We start from the raw sequence: 19,292 nt of genomic DNA on the forward strand, positions 1-19,292 counted from the left end.
CTGGTCAACGAAGATTGATACGATTTCTCGCAGCACACCTCTTGAATCTGTAATTTCCTGCAGCAATCAGTCAGACATTGTCCAGTGAGAGAACAGATAAATATATAACTGGGGTAAGCATATTGATGAGCCACTCCCCTGAGGTTGAATCTGATGCAGAGACACACCAGCATAAGCAACACACGCACGCAGGCACGCAGGCATGCACACACACACACACACACACACTAATTGAGCTATTAACCACAAATGAAATGGCTAAGGCTATAAAAGGCTAAGGCTATAAATACTACGCATATACTGAAAGAGTGCTGTAACTTAATTTCTTGCAGCAAACATGCTTGGGCCTTCCTACCCATGGTGTCTTGTCAATCAAAAAAGACAAAAAGTTGATGCTGACATTTTTGATGGTCATTTGTTGCACCTTCACATTGTTTGAGTGACAGCTCAACAGCTGTAATGATAACTGAGTTCAAACAAATGTTTTAGTTTTACAATTAATTCTTTGTAACCTTAGGGAAAAAACCCTGATATCCCTCGCTAAAGTAAGAGACTTAAGTTTGACTTGTATATTCGTTCCACCGCTAACATTGGATTGAATCACATTTATATGTGTTTGGGGTAATTGGCACAATTGTATCTGACAACAAACAAACAAACCTGAATTCCTTCCTATTCAGAACCCCTCCTACCCCTCCTGCTGCTGAGTGTGTGATTGAATATTTCCCTCCGTCAGCCTGTCAGAGCATGCTGCTAGGCGGCTATCGAAGCAGGAGTCCCCCGCTGTCTTAGGTTGAGTGGCAGCTCGCAGATGAGAGCTGAAATCAGAGCAGCATGCGGCACGTCGGCGTTGGTGTGGAATGCAAAATGGAGCCCGGATCAATATACTATCAACAACCTCTCCACCCACGGTCCACCACCACCTCACCGCCACCTGCGAGGGCAAGGAGGGTAATCCTCCACCCACGTGTACAATCATGTTGTAGCACATGACCTGCATTAGAAACCGTAACAGTGAGGCTTGTTGTGTTTAGCATCTTTTGGAAGCAGTTTGCACTAAGTAGTAGCCTCCTCGCCTACACCCAAACCAACCCTATGTACTCATCATGGCAACGGGCTAATTAATCCCCTCCCTACCACCACACCCACCCACACACACACACACATTTAATATGGGACTAGTCTGACCTAAAGTCTCTTCCACATCAGACAAATGAAAAGCTCAGTAGAGATCATTAATGTGAATTAATGAGGCACAACAGTGCTAGTGATTTGTTACTTTCTTCATTTGTCCTCTTTCAACTCAGATGTAGGTCTCTGTCTAAAGGTATAAAGATTCTTTGTTTGGATCCATATAATCACTGTAGGCAGTAAACTGCTTATGAAAACAGCAAGATGTTAAAAAAGCTTTAAATACTACTGCTCTTCAAGAACAACCAGTTACATGGCACATAGCACTCTTTACCTTGTTCTATACAATATGGCATTTTGAAAGAGGCCCAGATGAACCCAGATTTTTCTGACACACTCAAAAGACATTGGACGGCAATTTGAAAAATCTGACCAGTCGAGACAGACAAATGTCTTTGACTGGAATGTTATTTCAAGGTGTTTCACCTCTGAGGAATACTGCCAATGTTCAGGCCTCAGCCAATGACTTGCACACAGAGATAGATAGGGAGAGAGGTGTATTATTGGGATGCATGAAGTGATTAGCCTGACGAGCCAGACCCACATTAAAATGTAGGGTCTGGACACTCACCGTTCGCAGTGCTCAGTCCGAGGGGCGGGATAATCAGTTGTCTTTCAAATTCCCTCTGCACGCAATAGGACAGCGGCAGCGCTATGAGTCCCATACGTTTTCCACCAGCGGAGCTAGTTAGCTAGTTCAAACGTTTGCCAACTTAATAAAAGCTTAACTCGTGTCACACTGTTCGCCAGCAGCAACATCCATCTTATTTGTTTTCAAGTAGCAGGGAATTCAAGCCAAACCGTTGCAACTCTGCCATCAATCATTATGTTAAGCCCACCTAACGACTCTATACACGATTTCATTGGCCTGATTAAGTTTCAATTTCTGGAGCTCACAAGCCAACGGAGAGTTGCTAGACTAGCCCTGGCAGCAAATGTAATTCGCTGCCGCTAGGGGCGCGTCTAGATTTCTAGGCTATGAAGTGATGCCAATCAATCATCAAACCTTTGTCCAATTTTAGTGTTCCCTTTGGGAGCATTGGCTGGGGGCTGGGCAGCCAGGGCGAACCAGAGAGAATTGGTCCTAAGCACTGGCCTGACAGTATTGACTGGCATTGAAATATTGAACCTATTTCCAACCGAAGAACCGATCTGCATCGATTGCTGCCTCACGTGTGAAGGAACGCTGTGAGGAAGCAGAAAAGCAGTGGAATTAGAAATATTCTCATTTGGTATCCGGCTTGATGTGCATTCTAACCTCTGTCCATCTGTCTGTGTTTGCTTATCTGTTTCTATGGTGATCAAGCTACAGTCATTCAGTTTCCTGAAGTTGGTGACAAATGAGGATATTGGAATTGTTCTCGGAAGTCTCTGGATCCTTGAGAGAGGGAGTTGGAGATCCCTAATCACATACAGTATGCAGTACCTTGTTTATCAGTTGTGCCTATTCATCAACTTATTTACAAATTCAGTGTACCACAAATCCCTTCAGCTATAGTTCTGAAGGAAAAACACATTCTTGTCTCACATGCATAAATTCTCTGTTGATGCCTCATAGTGCCCCCGAACAAAACTGTCCCTGATCACCCCCAGTGAGTGTCTGCTGTGAAGCCCTGTTCACCTCTTGGCCAGAAAGACACAGTGGTGTTGTTTCAGCTGATAGCTGCAGACTGCTGGCAAAAGCCCGGCCGGACATCAGGAGACATCAACAGAGGGAGGGAGAGAGAGAGAGAGAGAGAGAGAGAGAGAGAGAGAGAGAGAGAGTCTGCAGTCAGCTTATTGAGGCAGTCAGTTTTATTTTCTGTCTGGTGTGGCACAGTTTGAAAAGATTAAAGGGGAATTCCTGCACATTCAATCATTTCTGTGACTAAGGCAAAGAGAAAGAGAGAATGATGTGGTATTGTTTGGCAATTCTTTTGTAAATATGACAGAGTTAGTTTTTTATGAAATTTCAGGATATAAGCAGCCTTCATGTTTTAGAAGAGGGTCCAAGGGAATTCAGGATTATTTTTGTCAATGTACTCTTAGTAGTCTCATAAAACAATCCTGCTGTGTCATTCTTGCTTTGTTCAATTGCTGAGGATCAAACAAAAAATAAAATTACTACAATTTATTTTACTTTTGTGAATACATATCAGGAGACAACAATAATTATTCAAAAGGGCTTTCTTCTGTTTTTGCACCTACGTATATAATAACTACTATTATTAAACATCTTTGATTTTTGTATATAATGGGACTGTTACAGTATGTGCTTCATTACAATCTGGTTATTACAGCCGCCCTTAGAAAGGGACACCTCAAGGTCACATAAGATGATATCAAGATTTTAATATCATAGTCAAGGTATAATGACTATTTTTCCTAGACGATTTATGACTGGTTGATCAGACTGACTGATGCAATGTTATTATAACATCAATGTTACTGCATCAGTGACCAAGATTAAGTGTAAATTTACTAATGAACTACTTACTGTACCTTCTCTGACATGCCTTACTCTAATTAAAATGCATCAACCCTTCACTTGATCACCTTATCACAGGAGTGGCATCTTTTTCATAAAGACTGCACGGGAAATGCAACATTCTGTCATTAATTATCATGACAGTCAATGTCAATGAGGAGTGAATTTCTCGATGATCCCTGTCTGTGCTGACTGACGGCTGTAACTATAATGCCTCGTTTACATTTATTACTGTGTTTAACTCATTTTACGTAAAGTAATTGAAATACATAAATGATAGAAGCTTGATTTTTTTTATTTCAAAATCCTCTCAGAGGGGAAGTATCTGAATCGTTGCCATCCTAATTAAAACAGGAAACAGAAGATGATGAAAAAAATCACTAATTAAACACAATAAATTCTAACAAGACATGATTCATGTTGATCCAAGCCACAGAGATATGCAGGCGCTTCATTAGTGCATTATCTGCATGTGATGTAGATCTGTAATTATTGGTAGAGAAAAGCTCTTGAGATGGTTATCTCCGCATGGTTCTCCGCTAATGGTTTTTCGTCTGCCCGAGTGGGAGGACCAGGCAGGCATTAAGTACACAAGTGTTCATTATGTAGGACCAGAAGTATGTATGTAATGCAAAGTTGAGTTAACGTGGGTGGCCAGCTGCAATTTGCATCTTTCTCTGCTTTTCACTATGACTTTTACAAAAGGTGATGTTTACCGTCGCTGCACCCACACAGCCACTGACTGAACACTGGGTGTCAGATCGGAATTACACAGGGACATCTGGAGTCCTGATCACAAAAATTAACAATCCATTTGCCTGAGGAATCATGTGACTGACTGAATACATTCCAAACGGGAGACGTTCCTAGTCTCGGAATAGCCTACTGTACCTTTGGGAGCTGTGGCATTTATGAGAGTCTCATCTGCCTCCAGGTTGAATGTGGAACAACCCACAATTTATGGGTAAATCGACAGTTTTTTTGCCTCCAATCTGCTATAAATTAGGCTCATAAAATGGGAAACACATTCTAATTCCTTCCAACAGCTTAATGAGCAATATGCTCCTTTTGCCCTGTCTGTGTTATCAGTGCCCTATCGATCTGTCGATGAAATATTTCGTCATTTAAGATTTCTTAAAAATCGTGTTAAAATATTGTCTCGTCTCATTCTCGTGAACCCAATGCTGTGTATCGTTTCGTCTCGTGGGCTGAGTGTATCGTCACACCCCTAACACCTATAAAAATTAGAAAGCCCTGTTGCAGGAGTGACTGAGGCATTTCAGGTTCCTCCATACCCTTCAAAGCAAGGTGAAGTTGGTTTAGGTGAGGAGTTTTTTTTGTATTATCATTATTATTATTATTATAAAATACATTTGTGGGACACATAAATCAGACTGGTCAGAGAAAAGAATGGTTTGCTGAACTATGGTTACAACGAACCTCCCTAAAGGCAGATTTATTCGTTGACATATTACAGGTTGGCTACACTCAGCGGGTCTTTTGCAGAAGTAGATGTGATGGGTGATGTAACAGACTTCAGTGAGTTTTTTTCTTCTTCATTACAGATTTAAGGTTGCGGTGCACACAGTCGCGGAGAACAGTTCTCACAACACCACCACAAGGGATGTAAAGGGTAAAAGCAAGCTATCTGGACAAAATGTGCAGTGGACAATGTACAAAATGAAAAGTATGTGCCCTATGGAATTTCAAGGCCGAAAATTTTCGAAGCTGTCCAGCTTCCAGAGAAATAAAATGTATTCTTCAAACGTTGTGCAATACAGTCAGTACATAAATATGTGTTGCTACATCATGATATGCATATAATAATGCACACATGCACACGCACACACACACACACATGCAGCACACACACGCTTATTGGATCCCATTATTGTGCTTGTAGTTAAAAGAATGACGTGGACCGCTAGCAGAGACTAATTTCTTAAGAACTTCAAAAAAGGCCTTCTGGTTCTGTCCAGAGCTTTGATGTCTTTACAATCCATGCTGTGCTCTCCCTTTCATGTCACAGAAGCGCTTGATTGGTTTTTTGGAGAAACCACCCAACCTGACCACTAATGAAATAAGGTTTGAATAAGGACCGGAAAAAAAGATGGCTGTTTGGAATATCTTCTCCATCAAAGCGCATTGGGCAATTTAACATTCAGGCATGGCTGAATAAGGTTTCAATGCAGAGACAACACAAGAACTAACCATACCACCGAGGGAAAGAACCTCAAATAATATACGCTCTTTGTGGTGCAACCCCAGGTCCCCATTTTAAAGTGAAGGGATGCAGGACAGACTTGTCGAATTAGACTATTTTTCCATATTTATGTCAATGGCCAATGCAGCTATTAGAATTAATGAGATAGTCTTTTTTGCACTCAAACTTCAAGAGGCCACAGTATTCTTGTCCAAATGCAAATGACATCAATTCACCAAATGAAATTATACAGGCAGATACCTTTCAGCTACCAGGAAGTAATTGGGAGCAAAACATCTTAATAATGTAGCCATTATCTACCATCTTCTGTCTCTCAGAAAGTTATTAGCTATTGAGTAATGACGAAAATAAAGCTTTCCTTTTGTTCCTGGTATTTTGGCAGGGATTCTTATAAAATAAATCCTTCCTGCAAGGAAGAGCTTTTAGAAGCTATTGCAGGCCTGATCTGTCAATGGCAAAACAGGGAGCTTTTAAACCCTCTTACTCCACACCCCTCTCCCTGTGTCTCTATTCATACCATACTCCTATTATGATGCTGTGCTTGGTCTATTAAGAGAATGAGAGACCACTGTTGCATTTTTCACACTACATACTCAGCCTCATTAAGCAGGTTATGGCTCGCCGGACAGGCAGCACTCGAAGGCAGCATTTACTTGAAGTTTCTATAAACCTGAGAACAAATGTTATAACTAATCTAAGATGTTGTTTATACAGTGTCAGAAAAAGTCAGAAAAGAACTCAGAACACACCAATAGAGTTCAAGAGATTAGGTATTTAAAACAATAACGATCAAAAACAGTGCCTACATTTGATTTGAGCTGACTGCCATGCTGCACATACATGCTAGTAAATAAACAGAATAAAAGGAAATAGTCTTTGGTTTTAATTTGAAAATGTCAACATTTACATCAGGACAGTAATACAAGATAACCAAAGGCCATTTAATAAATATGTTAAATATACGTATACTATATAATTTAAAGTTTAAATATGATAGAAGATATGTATAGATGTATGGATAGATTAATAAATAAATGCATTAATAAATAGAATAAATAGCATACCAGGTGTGAAATAAGCCCAAGCTACAAAAAGTATACACTAATACTTTGCCGAACCTCACAGTCTTTTGACCTGACCTGCTCTAGTACTGTAGTGTCCATATGTAGGTCTGCAGCATACTTTGCCATATTTCACACCTGACCAAACCTCTCTGTACCTCAGACTGCGCTTATTTCAGGTTATGATGCAACTGCTTTGTCCTGGCCTTCTTGGAGAGTCCCACGCGGATTGGGCGGCTGCAGGTCTTCAGAGGCTCCAGTCTTTTTGGTGGTGTCTCCACTTTCCCTGGGGGTGGATCAAAACATCTTTCTCATTCATGGTCTGTCCAAGAATATTAATTAAGGTAAAAAAAAAAAAAAAAACACGCCTTTACTATAATTGTGGATCTGTGAGCTGCACTATAAAGAACACCTGTGGTATGCCCCAATGTAGACACTAAACAAGACAAAAAATAGGCTGTAGACAAACAACACTAAACAAATAGATGATTCTTTATGAGAAAGATGTCAAACAACCACCAAATGTATGACTCGGGAAACTTGGAAGTGTTTGAATGATGCTATTCATTGTCCAATTAAAATTGTGTTACCATTAAACGCACCTTTCTGAGTGGACTACTTCTGTGGGGATGTTAAGACTTTAAAGGATTTCGTGAAATCTCAAAAAAGGTGTTTAAACACTGAATTGTTGCGGAGCACAATTAAACTTAAAACCTCGTCTTTAACATGTGATTAGAGGTGCGTTGCCTTATAATTTACAGGACTGCAGAGACTATTCTTAGCAACACAATGACATAAACGCTTGCATACTGTAAGTACCACTGAAATACTCACCCTCTCCGAGATGTTCAAGGAAAGGAACGGACAGGAACGCAGGAGACCAGGACATGTAGTTATCATTTTTTCTTAATTCTGCAAAAGAAAAGTGCACGTGAAATAACGGAACATGTACCGGTACCACTTGTCCAAGTATAAATTAATAAAGTAAAAAGATGTACCTTTGCTCTTCATGGTGGAATACATAGAGTCCTCCCCATCAGGATGAGGGTGACCATGTTCTAAAGGAACCTCTTGTTCACAGTCAAGCTCCTTGTGAACATCTGAAGATTCTTCCTCCTCTTGTTCAGCTTCAAGAATGGTGTCACTTGACACAATTACATCTTCAGATTTTGAAAATGGACTAGAATGTGGGGCACTTTCCTCTTTTCTTGACTCTGTATATAACTCACTTGACTCCTCCTCCTCTTCTTCTCGATCAATCTCAAAGTATAAGCACAGCTCTTCAATGACTAAGTCAAACATCTCTTTCATTTCAAACAGAGGAATGTCACAGTCTGTGATCCTGTCTGATAGGCAGATGTTTTCTTTAGGCTCAAGGGGAGAGAGACTCTGTTGAGGAGACACAGCGATAATGCTCTTTTGGCTTTCCTCTCCTCCCCATCTGGTGCCTCTGTCCTGTGAATAAACTGGACAATTGTCTTTACAATGTGATATTAATTCAATTGTCGTCTCGTCTGAATGGATCCCACAGTGTGCTGACGTCACAGGGCCATGATCAGCTGGAGGAACTATGAGAACTTGTGAGACTGCAGCTGCAGCCAAAACCGTGAGTGAGCTGTCAAGGAGTGGGCTATTTTCAAGATCACTGTCAGGAGAGATTTTTACTTTTTCAAACGAGTCGAAACCCAGAGGCACACAGTCAGAGAAAACATGCAGCGCTGTGCTCTCTTTTGTCACATCCTCAGTGGGAGCAGTGTGTGATCCAGGGACAACTGCGTCAGAGCACAATGTGAATGCCGGCATGTCCTTGACGGCGAATTCATGTGAGGTATCACTGTGGGCGAATGCATCAGTCACTTTCACATTCTCCTCCCGAGGCTGAATGACTGGTTGCTGCGCTGCTACTCCATCCGAGAGCTTCTTTGATTTCTCCTCCTCCCAGCCCTCGGACAGAGGCCCAAGTCTCATTTCATTCGGGGAAGGGCTACTCTTAAAAAAAAACACCTCCATTCCCATGGCCAAAAGCCCAGTTGGGGATGAGCACACCGCTGCCTCCAATCTACTTTCATGATGGTCCACGGAGTCAGACGCCAGACTTGCTAGTGCAAGTAAATCAGTCTTAGCCCCTGCTGTGTATGAATCAACATCTGCTTCTGCACCCAAGTCAAAACTCTCTGCAGGTTTGGTGAAGCTCTCAAAGGCTGTTAAACCCTGGGGATGGATCCTCGCCTCGTCATCTGGGGAGCCATTAGGTGTGGGCAACAATCCATCCAAACCGACATAATTAATCAAAAGCTGTTCATCCTCCTCAGATAGACTTCTTGGAATATGTGCCATATCAAGGTTATCAGCGTCACTGTTCAAAGGTGACACAAAAGCACAGTGGTCGTCAGAAAGTTCACACACTACACTCCTAACAGTGGGAGCCTCAGGAAAAGGATGGGACTGGGCGGTGTCTTCTTCAAATGATGTGATGCCATTCAGTGTCACGTCAGAGGCGCAGGGCAAAGATGCTGAATCACTGGTCTGGGAGTTCACGTTGGGTTGCATGTATTCGGGGGTGATGTGACTCTCTTGGCCTGCTCCATTAACTTCACACACTACACTCCTAACAGTGGGAGCCTCAGGAAAAGGATGGGACTGGGCGGTGTCTTCTTCAAATGATGTGATGCCATTCAGTGTCACGTAAGAGGCGCTGGGCAAAGTTGTTACAGATGTTGAATCACTGGTCTGGGAGTTCACCCTGGGTTGCATGTATTCGGGGGTGATGTGACTCTCTTGGCCTGCTCCATTAACTTCACACACTACACTCCTAACAGTGGGAGCCTCAGGAAAAGGATGGGACTGGGCGGTGTCTTCTTCAAATGATGTGATGCCATTCAGTGTCACGTCAGAGGCGCAGGGCAAAGATGCTGAATCCCTGGTCTGGGAGCTCACCTCGGTTTGCATGTGTTTGGGGGTGATGTGACTCTCTTGGCCTGCTCCATTGACTTCATGGCCTCCGTCCATCTCAGTCACAGCTGCCATGTCCTTATACACACAGACTGGCATCTGACTAAGGCATGTCTGTGCGGCTACGGCTGTGTATTCATCACACTTCGGCAAACCTTCGGCTTCTTCCGTCGCACCAGCGGAAAGCCACAGGGCTGCATCAACGGGAACACTGTGAGCAAGAGACACATTGATCTCGGGCACATTACTTCCCAAATCACCACTTAATGAGATATCATAAGTAAAGATGGAGCCTGGGCTCGCATAATCAGCCATCTCCTCGTCACACACTATGCGTTCCTCGTTAACTTCGGTTTTTGTCTCTCCATCACAGGCATGCACATTTTCTCTAAAAAGACAGTCGGGTCTATCTTGACTTCCCTCCGCTGCTCTATGACTTATTGGACACAATGGGTTACAACTCTCTTGATTGTGTACTATACTTTCCTCTGCAAACTCCACAATCTCTGCCTTCTCACTCTCCTCTCTCGATTGTTTTTTTGTGGTGTCACTTTGCTGTAAAATATAGTGTGGCAGAGAACTAGCCCCACTTTGTGCAAGCAGTCTTTCTTTTCCAGCTTCAGTGAGTGGAGTTTCGCAGTTGTTAGTGTGGAAAGGCATATCTGCTGCCGGCAGTTCCACTCTGTCTATGTCAAGCCTCATTCTTTTAGGTGACGGTGGGGCAGTGCTGTTTTCATTCTGAAATGAACTACCCACCTTGACATCACAGGCAGTACTCATTTCAGCTCCAGCAGAATCACCTTCCATGACATCAGAGCCTGTCGGCTTTTGAGAAATGCTTCCAGTAATGCCAAAGACCTCCATTTCTTCAGTGCTGTTTCTGTCATACCTGTGAATATTTCTGCTTTTAGTTTCCAGTCTAAATTAAAGGATAATTCCAGTATTTAGCACTTTGAGTCCCTTTTCTGGTTTGTTTTGGATGAACTACAGTGGTGGACACCGAAATTTTGACGATGGGTCCTGTCTCGAATTTTCTGACTCGTTTCGAAACACCTTTGACTGCTTCAGAATGGCTGGCTATGTGCATGCACAAACATGTTCTTAATACAACCCTTTACGTTCAACAAGTAGCAAGTAGCATAGCGAAATGCAGTTACTGTCGTGTTTTATTTGGCTTTTTGTAAAATCCCATTGATTTCTGTTGGAAGACTCATTGCTCGTTGATATTACTGCACTACCGGAAACAGAAAGGGGGTCTGTTTACATTTGGTTGTAGTCTTTCCGCGAGACCTTCTTTTACTGTCTATGCTTTTGCTTTAGACTCAAATATTGAGTGGAAGTTTATACGCGGTTGTGAGGTATCTGAAAAAATAGTTCCACAATAGCAAATATCACGGATTGAAATCATATATTGCGCCGATATTTTTATAGTTTTTAATAATCAACGAACATCACTAACCACTCAGTAAGTTGCACAGTTTTGAAAACGAACGTTAAGGGTTGTTTTAAAGCAACACCAAAGAACTTTTCCTCTGTCAAACGCACTATTTGTTTATCCAGCACCGGCTTTGCAAATAACAATGTCCACAGACAAGGTAGAATATGTTGCATGATTTTATGAAAGTACGATGTATTGCGACTTCAGATGCAAGTCAAATTTGTAGTTTCTTATGTCTCATTCCATCGAACTACAGATCCGCTACCCGATCTGGCAAACTTACATAGTGCGGTTATAGCCGATAGAGGGCCGGGGTTTAATGCAGAAGTGCCGTTCACCCTGTTACGAGTTGATGAACCACTGAAACGATTTTGGAAACATTATTTTAAGGTGCAAAAAACTCTTTGGTGTTGCTTTAAAGACATGTTTGTTCATGCCCATAGCCAACCACTCTGAAGCAGTCAAAGGCGATTCAAAACGAGTCAGAAAGTCGAGACAGGACCCATTGTCAAAATTTCGATGTCCACCACTCCAGTTCATCCAAAACAAACCAGAAAAGGGACTCAAAGTGCTAAATACCGGAATTTTCCTTTAAGAAATGCACCATCCATCACTTGCAAATCAAAATTCAACAGTAAACTAAAATTGTAGTTTTATGGAAAGATTTGCATGTATCTTAATTCCATTTAGGCCTACTTACTATTTTATGTACAGTGCCTTTAAAGTATTGGATGTTCCGCTTTTACTGCTTTGGTGGAATCTTGGTCAAAGTGCAAGCAGATTTCTACAAAGTAATGTTAATTAATTAAAAATATATAATGCAAAATAAGCGATTGCAGAAATATTCAACCCCTTTTAGCATTTAGTAAAATACACCTTTGGTCGCAATTAAAGCATGGAGTCTGCGTGGATAGGTCTCAATTAGGCTTGCACATCTGGATATTGCAATTTTACTATTTTAAGGAAGACAACCCTTTTCAAGTCCAGCCAAAAAGTCTCTATTGGATTGAGGTCTTGGGCACACAAGAACATTCACATTGTTGCCTTTAAACCATTTCTGTGTAGCTTGCACTGTATGCTTTGGGTCATTGTCTTGCTGGAAAGAGTTATCTTGCAGACTGAATCAGATTGTCCTCCAGGATTTCCATAATATATTTGGCTGAGTTCATTTTTCCCCAGGGTCTTCTGTCAAAAAGTATCCCCAAAACATGATGCTACCACCACCATGCTTCAAATTAGGGATGGTGCGTTTGTGGTGTTGTGCAGTGTTTGGTCTCAGCCAAACATAGTATCTAGAGTATCCCACATAGTATCTAGAGTCTCCCACATGTTTTTGGGCAAACTGAGATTTAATATGGGCTTTGCCACGTGCCCATAGAGCTTTGAGTGGTGAGGAACTTAATAGTGGTTTATTGTATTGCAGAGTTTCTCCCATTGCAGCTGCTGAAGCTTTTAAACTCCTTCAGAGTTGTCATAGCCTCCCCCACCAGTAGGCCTATTCGTCTTGAACGGTCACTCAGTTTGTGGTGATGGCCTGCTCTATGATGCAACCACTTATAATTTTACATTATATACTGCATTTGAAATTAATAAACATTACTTTGTAGAAATCTGCTAATATTTTTTGTAAATTAGTGTAAAAAAAAAAAAGAGGACACATTTAATTGACCAAGACCCCATTTATAAAAGTAATAAAAATATCCATTACTTTTGTATACTTTTGTATCATGGCCAACATTTGTCTCACACACAAATAGGCTACTTGCATGATTGGTGACTGTGACTTGTCCACATCTTGTAGCACATATAATAGCCTACTGCCTGTGTTTGCAGATGCTGCTACCAGTACTTAGCTAACGACATTATGATTCAATCACCGCTCTACTAGCAAGGAAGGAACGCTAAGTTAACATTATGCATCAGGTGATGTTATTTGTTCAAACTCTTTGATGTTAAAATGCTTTGGTGTTATTGTGTGTGCAAACCTATTTCAAGCGTCTTATGTTTAATTGTTAGTACTGGCTTGGGTCAGACTCATAACTACAAGTTACCCGATTTACTGTTGTAACAGCACTAGGCTACTGCTTTTATGTTAGTTAACGTTAACATAATATCGCTAGCTAGTAATTAAAGTTAGCTAACATTAACGTTAAAGTTGACAGCTGTGGTGGGTATTACAAAGTCATTGTTAACTAACGTTAGGGTGAAATACGCTTCTTAGACATCATTGCTAGCGTAAATTGCTAACAAACATGTGAACTTCACACAAAGATTGTTAAGGCGCCTTAACAATCTTTGCTTCACACACCCCTAGCCAACAACTACAATAGCCAATAGCTGGGAAAGACATTTCAATAAATTGTTTAAATAATTACATTACTCTTACCCTACAAGTGTTGACAGAACTACAAATCTTGTGACACTTCAATATCAAGTCTTCTTGGAAAAATGAGCAGTGGGCTATTTTTTAAGGGCGCGAATTATTAACAGCAAGCTTTATAATCTGTCTCGCGCTGCTAAAGTAATGCTCGAGGCAGGCTCACACCTATTTTATACAGTCTATGGCTCACACCCAAATAATTCGTCAGCAGTGTCACCCAGTCTGTAGTTAATGACAAAGTTGTAATGGTAGGCTACAAAAATACTTGTAAACATGCTCAAAATGTTAGGAAAACAGGTCTTCAGAGAGATGCTCTGAAGTTCACAGGGCTGGCGTTTACTGTTGATAAACTGGTTTGATGTCATTTTATTTGGTAAGCAGAACGCACAAGATTCAGAACGCGCCAGATTCAGGGAGAGGAAGACTTGCGCAAACTCAAACGAGCCTCAGCCCCAAGTCAGGGACCCATGCAAAACAGACACACTGCATGAGAGATACATCGGTGGTGATGCGCACGGTCTGACACTGGCTTCCGTTCATTGTATCGTTTAGCGACACATCATCTGCTGCGCCGAGCCTCTACGGTCCTTCCTGCGCTCTGACCTGGCTAATTTCTCCGTTCTCACCTCCAGACAGGCATATCGCAGTGGTTGATAGATACATACCCAAGCCTACTGCCGCTCAGAGCGCAAACCAGACCTCCACAACCTTCGCATACACGCAAAGGTAAGACAATTGAAATTAAATCTGGCAATAACTACATAACAAATCACAGATTAAAGGTTTAATCTGGTTAACGACTGATTATATAGCCTGACATGGGATACCCTGTATACAACAATCTGCAACAATATTACGTTATAGCATTGTACAATTTCTTATGATTAACCAATGTTATATTACTGTCATTAGATAGATATATTAACGACAAGCAGTCTGCCTCGGAAAATATATGTGGCGGGTGAAATACAAATATTGCACCATAGCATCATACTGTGTTTATTTAAAATAAACATATTTCTTGTCATTGAGGTTAACCAAATTAATTGCCCTCCATTCAACATACGAAATCTGTCGTGATAAACAATGAGTCTTTAGTTTCAGTGTTTTGTCTGCGAAGAATCCAGATGGAGAGAAATAATCAAACAAATGTGCACGTTGGGGGAATAATGCGCATGGATATGTTCTGGACAGACACATTCACAGGTTAGCTCACACTGGTGTGATCATAAAGCGTTTAACTGTTTCTTCAGAAGTTAAAATCGGTCTTTCCCGATTTAGTAGCCTATTGTCGCGTTGCATTACGGCTGACATTTGAGAATAGGAGCCTCTCGTCTGCTTTGGCACGCGCATATAATTTGGAGCCAACCTAATGAGTAATGGTTCAAAAACTGAAAACACTTAATAAGATAGCGATATGAAAAGGAATGCAGAACAACGCTATGACACTGTTTAGCTTTTTTGACGTCCACAAATATTTGTTGCTCCTTTATCCTAAATGAATACTTTCACATTCACTATTTGAATGGCATCTATAGGGCTAGTTTGAAAATTATTGTTGCGAACAATTGTAGTTTTCCAAGGTCAGTACTCATCAGTGGAAATTGTAAATATGCGTGGTATTACATAATGTGGTAGCTCAATCAGACTGCCTCAGTTCGTCGATTTCGTTCAGCCACATACATGACGCATTGACATAGAACAAGTGAGCTGGTGCTTATGGCAATGCTGAGTTATCTAGCATGTGAACAGGTCTTATTTGCAATGTGTTGAATTCTGTAGATTGATAGTTCTAATCTATTGTAAAAGGTTTTTTTTTAATCAGTGATGTATATAATAGGTTCTTTGCTCAGCCTTTTTGGTGTAGGTTAATGCAGTTGTATTTTTTTTTGTAGTGTTTATTATAAGAGGGACTTTACAAGAAACATGTTCAGCTTGCAGAGGCAGACTTTTGGGCTGTAGTCATGCTGCATCACTTGGTTGTCCTTTGAGAGTAGTTTTTCTCTTGTCCCTCACTGCTACTCTGGATAGATATGAGGAAATTGGGAAACAGAAGGAAAAACAGACTGCTGATGTGTTTTTTCATGTTTTTTTGTTGTATAACTGTTTAAACTGGGCAATGCAGACTGAAAGAATCTGTACATTACTGTTGCATTTGAACATGCTGGCTGTATGTCACAGTTAACCTTCCCTGAGAAACATGGGTGTTCATTGGTTGATGCACTTTGATGTGGGCTGTCAATGGTCAGTGGGCTGCTGACCGAATGGAATGGATCTAACCCCCACCCTTGCTGCTTGCCTCACATATCAACAAAAGGGTCCAGTGCTTTCTATCCAAAAAGCACACTCTGCTCTAGGCTGGCTCCTAATTGGTCCCTGTCTGGTGGTCGTAATTAGTTAATTGTAATAACTTGGCTGTCACAGACTTGGGTGGAGGTTGGGGGTCCCAAGCATAATAATTACCATCCCATTAGATTGGCCATGGAGTGTTGCCCTTTAACTCTTTAGCATGGCAGGTGGGCAACAGGGCATCGTGCCAGCCGGGCACAGATGCCCATTCAAAGGTACCCATGACCAAGCCACTTGTTTTGTAAATGCTCTAGTTCACACATATGAGGTCTTTATGAAACTGGTTGTAATATCTACCATTCACGGTGCTGTCTATTGGACAACAGAGCATGCAAGTAACCCCCCACCCTAACAAAGCCAAATACCATTTACATCAATGTGTTAGAGTTGCCTTCTTTATGTATAGTGGATGTAATATTTGACTACATGACGTGGATCCACTCTGTACATCAGATGGTCAAAGAAATAGGATTGGCCCAGTTTTAAAATCCTTGAAAATGGCTTCTGTTACATATCAATCTGTTGGCACGTATAGCTGTAGACCTATACAGTCCAACCTAATCACATTGTAGGCATTAGGTCGGATTTTTGGGGCATTGCCAAGGCGCTGTAGCCCTGTGTATCAGGGGTTTACGTGCAATGGCATGAGGCAGGTTATGGAGTTCATGTCTATCATATGTGGATGGCTTGAAGGGAGGGGTAATCCCAGAGGACAGGAGGCGTTTACTGCAGTCTCACACACACCGAGGAGTAGAGAGGCAGGCAGCCTTCCTCTGTGTGTGTGTGTGTGTGTGTGTTTGGGGGCGGTGGGGTGGGCTCTGACTCTGTTTTGAGTCATTTCTCATTTCTAACAATGTGGTGTCACATTGTTGCTCTTTTCCCCCCTCATTTTGCCACAAAACAAAACACTGGCAGTAAAACCCCATGTGAGTCTCGCATCGCATTCCCTTTTGTCTTTAGCTCATATGATGTCTGTAGATGGCATCGAGGCCTGTTCTGGCAGTTCAGTCTTTAAAGCCCTCTCTCTCGGGCTCAGTCATTACAGATGGACAGAGAATTGTAAGCCGAGTTCCACTACCACTGCTCTGCAGTCTTCAGGGACTTGCCTTGGTTGCTTGGCGAGCAAGAGTGATGCGTGCAGGAGAGGGCCATGACTTACTGTAGGCTGCTCGGTAGAGGATGTGTCATGTTTTAATGAGCCATGTGAAAATCATAAAACCCCCAACACCCACCCACCCACCCCAACAACCCTCAAAACACACACACACACACACACACACACACACACACACACACACACACACACACACACACACACACACACACACACACACTCTCTCTCTTCTCTCTCTCTCACACACACACACACACACTCACAAATACACACTCAAGCACATACACATGCCACCCTCTGGTCAGGACAAACAGAAATATGTCAAGCGGAATAGGCAAAGACTTGATGGCACTTTGGAAGGAGCTAAGAAGAGAAGACAGCTGTTCATTTGAGGGACTGTGCTGGAAGCAACGCTTAGCTTGAGAAGAGATTAAATATTCGCAGCAAAACTGTTTCATTTAAGGTTTTTAAATTATTTGGATGTGTGGCAAGGAAAAGCATGTGTTACTAAAAAGCTCTCTCTCTCTCTCTCTCTCTCTCTCTCTCTCCTTCTCTCCACTCCTGTCGTCAATACCACCCATTTGTCTGGAATTATTGAGTAGTTGTGTCATGATGAAGTAAAAAGAAATATTTTTCTCTGATGAAAATTGAATGTTTTCGCTCGCAGCAATTAGCCCCCCTCTATCTTGATATCCATCATGGTGTGTGCTGTTCATTTATCAGTGTCTGGATGGAGACCTAAATTAATTGCAGCGAGTGACCTTTCTGAGCAGATTTGCTATTGTTTCACGTCAGCCTCTATCGCTTTGAGCGAATCACTGCTATAGAGACAAACTCCACGGGTACAAATTCTCCCGTCAGTCGATCAGAACTCGGCAAACAACATCAGATGCATTTTGCTTCCTCTTTCACATTCTCTTTCTCTTTCTCTGCTCTGTTTATTTGTATTTTTTTTTATCTCTCAGCTCACTCTACCTCCATCTCACTCTTCTCTGTTATTTTTGGTTCTGGTGGAAGATCCCGTGTAGTCTGATCTCTGGGTCTGTATGCATCTGTGGTTCTGCTTTTTGTCTCTGTGTTTTATTCATGTGTCAGTAATTATGCAGCTAAATAAACAGTTCTGTCCTGCCAGTGACGCAGTGTGTGATGGTGTGGGGCACACACTGCTGCAACCTGCACTGATAAGCAGATACACACACACACACACACACACACACACACACACACACACACACACACACATATACATATACATATACATACACATACACATACACACACACACACACACACACACACACACACACACACACACACACACATACACACACATACACATACACACACACACACACACACACACACACACACACACACACACACACACACAACATGATACATACATATACATACATACACATATATACATACACATACACACACAAGCACACAAAAAATGATAGACACACATAGAGACCATTGGGTTGTGGTTACCCGAAACAGGAACAAGTCTTTTCAGTTTATTGCTGTTGAAATAGGGGGGGTAGGAGATCATTGCATAGACAGGCCAGTGAAGTAAGTAAGTGTGATTGAGTGTCTACCTTTGTATACACGTGTCATGGTGTATGATAGGTCTACCAAATTATGTAATGTAATGTGTTAAATTACACAAATAGAGGTATGCAGAGGACTAGTTCACTCTCTTAGTGTTGTTTCCATCAATCTAAATAAAATGTGGAGCATGTCTGATTTACCACAAGCTCAGTCTACCTAAATGTCTACCTTGTTGCATCTACAGCGGCTGGATGTATAAATACAATTCCCAAGCTCCCGCAACAGGCAGTTTGCGCTTTTACCTCATTGCGGCCTGTCTGTACATATCTCGCAATGATTTTACACGCACGTTGCAAAACAAATACGCCTGGAGTGGGCGCAAAAGCGTTGAAATGACTGAAATGACTGAAATTGAGAGCCACAGACTCTCAATTTGCGTTCCTCTGTACTTTTACTTCCTATGTTGAGAACAGAAGTGCATTCACACTGAGTGTAATGGAAACATGCTGTGCACTATAAAAACCTTGTTGGTGCACACATGATCAAAAAGCTGAGTATGGAA

At 41.7% G+C, this 19,292-nt stretch overlaps 2 protein-coding genes across 4 annotated transcripts in view; one reads left to right on the forward strand and one right to left on the reverse strand.

Annotated features, from left to right (window-relative positions):
- Positions 1 to 2,992: 2,992 nt before the first annotated feature.
- Positions 2,993 to 13,835, reverse strand: LOC125298879. Of its 3 annotated transcripts, none has more exons than XM_048249754.1 (5): positions 13,720 to 13,835; positions 7,942 to 10,784; positions 7,778 to 7,855; positions 7,102 to 7,229; positions 2,993 to 3,267 (listed from the first exon to the last, which is right to left on the reverse strand). In XM_048249754.1, the coding sequence occupies exons 2-4, from the start codon at positions 10,757 to 10,759 to the stop codon at positions 7,114 to 7,116; spliced, it is 3,012 nt and encodes a 1,003-aa protein (XP_048105711.1). In that variant the 5' UTR covers positions 10,760 to 10,784; positions 13,720 to 13,835; the 3' UTR covers positions 2,993 to 3,267; positions 7,102 to 7,113. The 3 variants fall into 3 exon arrangements, with proteins under 3 accessions (XP_048105711.1, XP_048105712.1, XP_048105710.1); XM_048249755.1 differs by lacking the exon at positions 2,993 to 3,267 and having other exon boundaries at positions 6,880 to 7,229; positions 7,942 to 9,356; positions 9,552 to 10,784; XM_048249753.1 differs by lacking the exon at positions 2,993 to 3,267 and having other exon boundaries at positions 6,880 to 7,229.
- Positions 13,836 to 14,096: 261 nt separating this feature from the next.
- vsnl1a (visinin-like 1a) overlaps positions 14,097 to 19,292 on the forward strand; it is a 37,243-nt gene continuing 32,047 nt past the window's right edge. Inside the window, exon 1 of the mRNA XM_048250927.1 lies at positions 14,097 to 14,439. The gene's annotated coding sequence lies outside the window, so the exon portion shown is untranslated. The remainder of the gene's footprint in view (positions 14,440 to 19,292) is intronic.

This window comes from Alosa alosa, chromosome 8, assembly GCF_017589495.1.
Source record: "Alosa alosa isolate M-15738 ecotype Scorff River chromosome 8, AALO_Geno_1.1, whole genome shotgun sequence".
NCBI lineage: Eukaryota > Metazoa > Chordata > Actinopteri > Clupeiformes > Clupeidae > Alosa > Alosa alosa.

Bases quoted from the DNA above. Each gene is read 5' to 3' on its own strand.
- LOC125298879 (XM_048249754.1), bottom strand. From the start codon at position 10,759: ATGGAGGTCTTTGGCATTACTGGAAGCATTTCTCAAAAGCCGACAGGC. The intron at 7,856-7,941 runs GTACATCTTTTT...TTTCTTTTGCAG, and splicing joins TTCCACCATGAAGAGCAAAG to AATTAAGAAAAAATGATAAC. The intron at 7,230-7,777 runs GTGAGTATTTCA...ATCCACCCCCAG, and splicing joins CCTTGAACATCTCGGAGAGG to GGAAAGTGGAGACACCACCA.